Source organism: Pygocentrus nattereri, chromosome 24, assembly GCF_015220715.1.
Source record: "Pygocentrus nattereri isolate fPygNat1 chromosome 24, fPygNat1.pri, whole genome shotgun sequence".
Taxonomy (NCBI): Eukaryota; Metazoa; Chordata; class Actinopteri; order Characiformes; family Serrasalmidae; genus Pygocentrus; species Pygocentrus nattereri.
The window spans coordinates 27,709,795-27,717,480 of NC_051234.1; the positions used below are offsets into that span (position 1 = coordinate 27,709,795).

The 7,686-nt window shown below is 39.7% G+C and overlaps 1 protein-coding gene across 5 annotated transcripts in view; it reads right to left on the reverse strand.

Moving 5' to 3' along the window:
* The window catches only part of cnksr2a (connector enhancer of kinase suppressor of Ras 2a), a 190,526-nt gene that overhangs the window by 114,033 nt on the left and 68,807 nt on the right, over positions 1 to 7,686 (reverse strand). For all 5 annotated transcript variants that reach the window (XM_017724407.2, XM_017724406.2, XM_017724412.2 and 2 more), the window contains exon 3: positions 3,324 to 3,526. In XM_017724407.2, coding sequence (XP_017579896.1) covers positions 3,324 to 3,526 — 203 coding nt within the window. The remainder of the gene's footprint in view (positions 1 to 3,323; positions 3,527 to 7,686) is intronic.

Sequence of the window (7,686 nt, forward strand, 5' to 3'; positions counted from 1 at the left end):
AAACATTGATTTAAGCCGTTTCCCCATTCAATATTCAGTTATTCCAACTGACTTCCAGCGCTCATTTGCTATGAATAGTTATGTGCAGTGATTAACATGGAGACAATGCTTATAAACAGCCTGAAGCATCAATAAAGTTTAGCTTACTCAGACTAATTGTGCTTGTAGTGGAATCAAAGACTTCAGTAATACAAAAATGTACTATTTTATACCATGACACGTATTAAATGATTCTAATATGACTAATAGGGGTTAGAACTGCAAACTGCAACTTTAAAAAATACTGGCAAAGTACTGTGAAATGTAATGGGCAACACTTGAAGGAAAAAAGTTAAATGAATGTACATAAACCATACATACACTGTATTTTAACACTGTTGTTGTTGTTAATGTACAGAAACATTGTCAATTTACAAGAACAAATGATGTCTTTTATTTCACTGACATTTTCATTTTTTTAATGGCTGTTATTCATTTTTTTAATGCACGGTTATAGTAAAATACTATATGTGAGAATACATAGTTGAATGTCACGACTCCCTTCGGCTCTGAACTCTCTTTGGACTCAATCTCCCAGAATCCCTTGGGTGATCACATGACTCCAGACTCACCCTCACGCTCCAACCAGAGCTTCAGTTCCCCAGAGATCTGTAACACCTGCTCTTCTCTGATGAGTTTAGTTTAAAGCCCAGCCTTGTAGACGAGGTAGTGCTTCTCCCTGCTGAGCATCATTTCTAACTGTTTATTCCTGTTCTGACCTGTTTTGTTGACCTGCCTTTTGCCTGATACATTGTGGACTTTTCACCTGGTTGTGTTTGTGTTTTTGTGTATTTTCTCTTTTCTGGATTTGCCCATTGGCTGTGACCTGACTATGATTGTGCATTCTGTTTGCACTAGCCTCTCATTCACCTTTTATCTGAGAGCGTCTACATTGAACTAGTGAAAGTGTTGAACAACAGTAAAAGACACATTTCAAAGAAAAGAAATCACTGTAATTTAACAGATTGTTACCACCACTGAGAAAACACAATTTCACTAAATAGATAACTAAACAATGAAATATAGATTTTTTCTCCTCAGGACACTAATGTTACATTTTTCTCCAAAATATTATGACATTATTCTGCATCATTCTTCTCAGATCCCTAATGACTAATACAGCTATGTAAAATGATTCAGATGTTGGAAAAAAGAAGAATGTGTCAGAATGATGAACAGAGTTGTAAAAGATTCTAAAATGACTGGAAAAGCTGACTAACAGTGGGAAAACAGTTATAATAATTCTATCTATATAATCATATTCTATCTATAGTGTAATCCTATAGGAGATGATGAGCTGGTGAGTCGGTGAATCAGTGAAAGGAGTTGCGTGTGTGTAGTGTAATCCTATAGGAGATGATGAGCTGGTGAGTCGGTGAATCAGTGAAAGGAGTTGTGTGTGTGTAGTGTAATCCTATAGGAGATGATGAGCTGGTGAGTCGGTGAATCAGTGAAAGGAGTTGTGTGTGTGTAGTGTAATCCTATAGGAGATGATTAGCTGGTGAGTCGGTGAATCAGTGAAAGGAGTTGTGTGTGTGTAGTGTAATCCTATAGGAGATGATTAGCTGGTGAGTCGGTGAATCAGTGAAAGGAGTTGTGTGTGTGTAGTGTAATCCTATAGGAGATGATGAGCTGGTGAGTCAGTGATTCAGTGAAAGGAGTTGTGTTTTTGTAGTGTAATCCTATAGGAGATGATGAGCTGGTGAGTCGGTGAATCAGTGAAAGGAGTTGTGTGTGTGTAGTGTAATCCTATAGGAGATGATTAGCTGGTGAGTCGGTGAATCAGTGAAAGGAGTTGTGTGTGCGTAGTGTAATCCTATAGGAGATGATGAGCTGGTGAGTCGGTGAATCAGTGAAAGGAGTTGTGTGTGTGTAGTGTAATCCTATAGGAGATGATGAGCTGGTGAGTCGGTGAATCAGTGAAAGGAGTTGTGTGTGTGTAGTGTAATCCTATAGGAGATGATGAGCTGGTGAGTCGGTGAATCAGTGAAAGGAGTTGTGTGTGCGTAGTGTAATCCTATAGGAGATGATTAGCTGGTGAGTCGGTGAATCAGTGAAAGGAGTTGTGTGTGCGTAGCGTAATCCTATAGGAGATGATGAGCTGGTGAGTCGGTGAATCAGTGAAAGGAGTTGTGTGTGTGTAGTGTAATCCTATAGGAGATGATTAGCTGGTGAGTCGGTGAATCAGTGAAAGGAGTTGTGTGTGCGTAGCGTAATCCTATAGGAGATGATGAGCTGGTGAGTCGGTGATTCAGTGAAAGGAGTTGTGTTTTTGTAGTGTAATCCTATAGGAGATGATGAGCTGGTGAGTCGGTGAATCAGTGAAAGGAGTTGTGTGTGTGTAGTGTAATCCTATAGGAGATGATGAGCTGGTGAGTCGGTGAATCAGTGAAAGGAGTTGTGTGTGTGTAGTGTAATCCTATAGGAAATGATGAGCTGGTGAGTCGGTGATTCAGTGAGAGGAGTTGTGTTTTTGTAGTGTAATCCTATAGGAGATAATGAGCTGGTGAGTCTGTGAATCAGTGAAAGGAGTTGTGTGTGTGTAGTGTAATCCTATAGGAGATGATGAGCTGGTGAGTCGGTGAATCAGTGAAAGGAGTTGTGTGTGTAGTGTAATCCTATAGGAGATGATTAGCTGGTGAGTCTGTGAATCAGTGAAAGGAGTTGTGTGTGTGTAGTGTAATCCTATAGGAGATGATGAGCTGGTGAGTCTGTGAATCAGTGAAAGGAGTTGTGTGTGTGTAGTGTAATCCTATAGGAGATGATGAGCTGGTGAGTCGGTGAATCAGTGAAAGGAGTTGTGTGTGTAGTGTAATCCTATAGGAGATGATGAGCTGGTGAGTCTGTGAATCAGTGAAAGGAGTTGTGTGTGTAGTGTAATCCTATAGGAGATGATGAGCTGGTGAGTCTGTGAATCAGTGAAAGGAGTTGTGTGTGTAGTGTAATCCTATAGGAGATGATGAGCTGGTGAGTCGGTGAATCAGTGAAAGGAGTTGTGTGTGTAGTGTAATCCTATAGGAGATGATGAGCTGGTGAGTCGGTGAATCAGTGAAAGGAGTTGTGTGTGTAGCGTAATCCTATAGGAGATGATGAGCTGGTGAGTCGGTGAATCAGTGAAAGGAGTTGTGTGTGTAGTGTAATCCTATAGGAGATGATGAGCTGGTGAGTCTGTGAATCAGTGAAAGGAGTTGTGTGTGTAGTGTAATCCTATAGGAGATGATGAGCTGGTGAGTCGGTGATTCAGTGAAAGGAGTTGTGTGTGTGTAGCTCTTTGCAAGACTAACCTATCCAGCCAGGCCAGGAGGCTCTTAGCGGCAGCGATCAGGTCCACTACGGAGGTGAGGAAGTCATTGGGCAGTTTGCGGGTGGTGCGTCCATCGTAGTGTCCACTGCGCCGGCGGCCGGTGATGAAGTTTTGCAGGTTCTTGGCAGAGGCGTTGAGTTTGTGGGAGAGGGTCTTCAGATTCTCTGTCTCCAGCCCATAGTTCTGTTTAAGCACACACACACACACACACACACACACACACACACACACATAATTATTACGACTGTGAAAATACATCAGTGCTTTGTGATCCATCTTTCTGAAGGTGGTGATTCAATTGCATTGATCCAAATGTTAGAATAGAATGATGTGAATGTAAATACAAACACATCTATACAATATACCTCATATTAAATACCCATTTTTGGCCATAAATAAATTCTAAGTCTATTTTTCAAACCTACAACTTCTGTGAATGCACCCATATTCATTCTATCAAAGCTTAAAGACCATATAATAGAAAACTGCATTTCTACCATTCACTCTCTAATCAATATATTAAACACCCTGTTTTCAATTAATTGTTTTTGTGACATCTGGTGTCAAAACAAAACCTCATATCTCAATTTCTGAGGTATTTCAAAGGTTTTGACATAATGTGAAAATTTGTGTTGCTTTCTACATTCTGTGTTATTTTCATGATGAATGGACCAAAAGAAAAGGCAAAAAATGGCCAATTACAATTAATTTGTATTGTAAAGCACTTTGAGCTGCATTTTTAATGTATGGAAGGTCCTACATAAATAAACATTATTACCATTATTATTATTATTGTTGTTGTTGTTATTAAAACAACAATGCAAAATGCAAAGTATACCTAAATAATGTCATTCATTGTCTGCAATGACCAACTGTTCTCTTGCTGTCTGTTGTTGATGATGAGCTTGAATACTTTTTAAATTGTTAAAAAATTTTAATTTCATTAAAAATGAAAGCAGATATTTCTCAATGATGATGTTTAGGGAAGGGAAGGGATTTTAAAAAAAAAGTGAATGATAACTGTTTTGGTACAACCCTATTTCCAAAAAAGTTCGGACACTAAGTAAAAATGTGCAGAATGTGCAAAATGTAAACAAAAACAAAATACAATGATGTGCAAATCATTTAAACCCTATATTTCATTGAATATAGTACAAAGATAACTTATCAAATGTTGAAACAGAGAAATTTTATTATTTTTTTTTATATTTGCCCATTTTGAATTTGATGCCAACAATAAGTTCCAAAAAATTGTATTGCTAAAAAAACTACTGTTGGTTGATTGGCAACAGGTCTTTCAGTCTTTCAGAAGTTAAGATGAGGAGGATTTCACCACTCTCTGAAAGACTGTCTGAGCAAATAGTGCAACAATTCAAGAATAACGTTTCCTCAACATAAAATAGCAAAAAACTTTTGCTTTTCATCGTCTGCCGTATATAATAACAATAAAAGATTCAGAGAATTTGGAGAAACCTCTATATGTAGGGGACAAGGCCAAAAACCAGTATTTTCTGGCTGTGATCTTTGGGCCCTAAGGCTGCACTGTATTAAAAACAGGCATGATTCTGCAGTGGAAATCACTGTTCTGACACTTCTGACAACCACTGTCTGTGAACACAGTTCGTCACTGCATCAAAAAATGCCAGATAAACTCTAAATGCATAGAAGAAACCAAATATAAACAGGAGCCAGAAATGCTGCCACCTTCTCTGGGCCTGAGTTCATTTGAAATGGACTGAGGGGAAGTGCAAGACTGTCCTGTGGTCCGAAGAATCAAAGTTTGAAATTCTTTTTAGAATTCTTGAACGCTGTGTCCTCTGGGCTAAAGACCACTCAGCTTGTTATCAGTGCGCAGTTCAAAAGCCAGTATTTGTGATGGTATGGGGGGCTTTAGTGCACATGGCAAGGGTGACCTGCAGATCTGTGAAGGCACCATAATGCTGAACGATACATACATGTTTGGCAACATATGCTGCCGTCCAGATGACGTCTTTTTCAGGGAAGGCTTGGATTATTTCAGCAAGACAATGTCAAACCACATTCTGCATGGATTACAAGAGCATTGCTCCATATTAAAAGAGTCTCTGCGCTAAATTGACCTGCCTGCAGTCCAGACCTGTCACCACTGATATCAGGTGCATCATGAAATAAAAAATACTACAAAGGAGACCCCAAACTTTTGAGCAGCTGAAATCCTGTATCAAACAAGGACGGAAAACATTTCACTTTCAAAACTACAACAATTGGTCCTCCTCGGTTCCCAAACACTTCTTGTTAAAAGAAGGGGATGAAACACAATGGGAAACAGGCCACCGCCTCAACTTTTCTGGAACCTGTTGTTGGCTTCAAATTCAAAATGGGCAATTTTCAAAAAACAAAACAAAAAAAATTCAACAATTTGTTTCAACAATGTGATTTCTTTGTAGTATTTTCCTTTACAAGTATGGCTTACATGATCTGTGTCATGAAGTGCTTCACACAATGTAAAGGCGTCAAGTGCAAGTTTAATTCCAGGTTCAAAGTAGATAACAAGCAGAGGGTCAGAAATCCAGAAAGGCAGGTCACAAACAGCAATCAAAATCCAAAGGGGGCAAGTCCAAAAGAGCAGTCAATAACAAACAAAGCGCAAGGTCAAAATACCAGAAAACCAAATCAGAAATATAAACACTGAGAATTGCAGACAAACCTAACAAGACTTCGCAAAAACCATGTGTACGCAGGGTATATATACACAAAATGGCCAACATGATAGGTCAAAGTTGACCCTTTGACCATCTAATATCCTGGAGATAGCGACCTCCAGTGGCAGGGAGGAGAATGGCAGGTGGCAGATGTGACAATCTGCATATTTTTATTTACATTCTGCAGAGTGTCACAACTTTTTTGGAAATGGGGTTGTACATAAAGTCACAGAAGCATCATAAGTATGGACCAAATGGAGGATGTGGGTCCTTTAATTGCCTCAGCAACATCATAACTTGCAATGTTTGTGTGAAAGGCTGTGCTGGGCTGATCTGAGAAGTGAAAGACTCTGCAAATCTCTGTGGCACTGGGGTAAAGGCACCACTGACAGTGACTAAAGAAGCGGGAGATAACAGCGATGACTGAATTAGTGTGTCTTGCTGTCTCTCTCACACATTCTCCCCTATGCGCACACACACATGCTGTGGATGAATATTCAGCACCTGGCTGTGTGCTAGCTCTTTATCTGCAGAGGTGTGAGTGAGTGGGCGAGGCGGACCTTTGTGTTAGCCCGCTATAAAGTGATGCGTATAAATAGAACATGGAGGATCTGCACTGCCAGCTTATACAAGACCGCAATCCATTACTCACTCCACAGAGAGAGCTGTCACATCCAGCCCATTAAACAGGGGAAATATTACCATCACAATCAGAGACACGCTGGAACTTTTTCAGGTGACTAAATTAAGACAGGACTCTGATCTACTGTGTTCATCAGGTAGCCAAGACCGACTCTATGTAACATATGGCGCAACCTCGGTGCAAAAACAGGCCCATATCCTACACTTGGTTTGGTATTTTACTCTTTCACCCTGACATAATCACTTATTACATTTATGAGGTCCTATGTACCAAAAGCAGTCTACATTCTTAAAGTTTGTTAAGTCTTATTCTGTGATAAAAACAACTAGACACTTCTGAATGCTTTATTCACTGTGCACTAATCTGCGAGTACCTAACTGGGAACTTGTAATGTGAACATAATGAATAATCACATTCTTTGCTGTAATCATGCACGTCCTAAAATCTGATTGACTGAGCCACGTTTGAAGCCATTGTACTAGACCATTTATACACACCTATGACTGCCTCACAGCAACTCAACACTGTATTCACTGCACAATAAACTGGAATAATAAACTGGAATAAACATGGACTCTCATGCTGCTCACAGGGACCATCGAGTGTACTGACGAGGTAAGAACCCATTTGTTGTTTAAACTGAGGGGCTGGCAACTTATGTTCTTAACTAGAACTGGGCTGGTCAGCTAGGTAACAGGCTAAAAGAGCCAACAGCCTAAACAAATCCATCATTAATATCACAGACCTGTGGCATGATCAACTGTAAAACAGCAGGATTAAAGTATAAAGAATGTCACTTGAATGTCTTGCACACTTCACATAACCGTGTTTCAATCAGAAGTAGCAGCAAACTCATTTGAATCCCAAACGGTTCTCTACTCCCTAAATAGTGTGCTAGTTATGAAAGTTTAGAAATTCTACTGTCTATAGCCTAGCAGGGCATCATTTATCGAGTGCAGATGCCCCAAATCACTATTTCTTAGATATATTTTGCACTGTTGGGCTGCAGGATCCAGTAT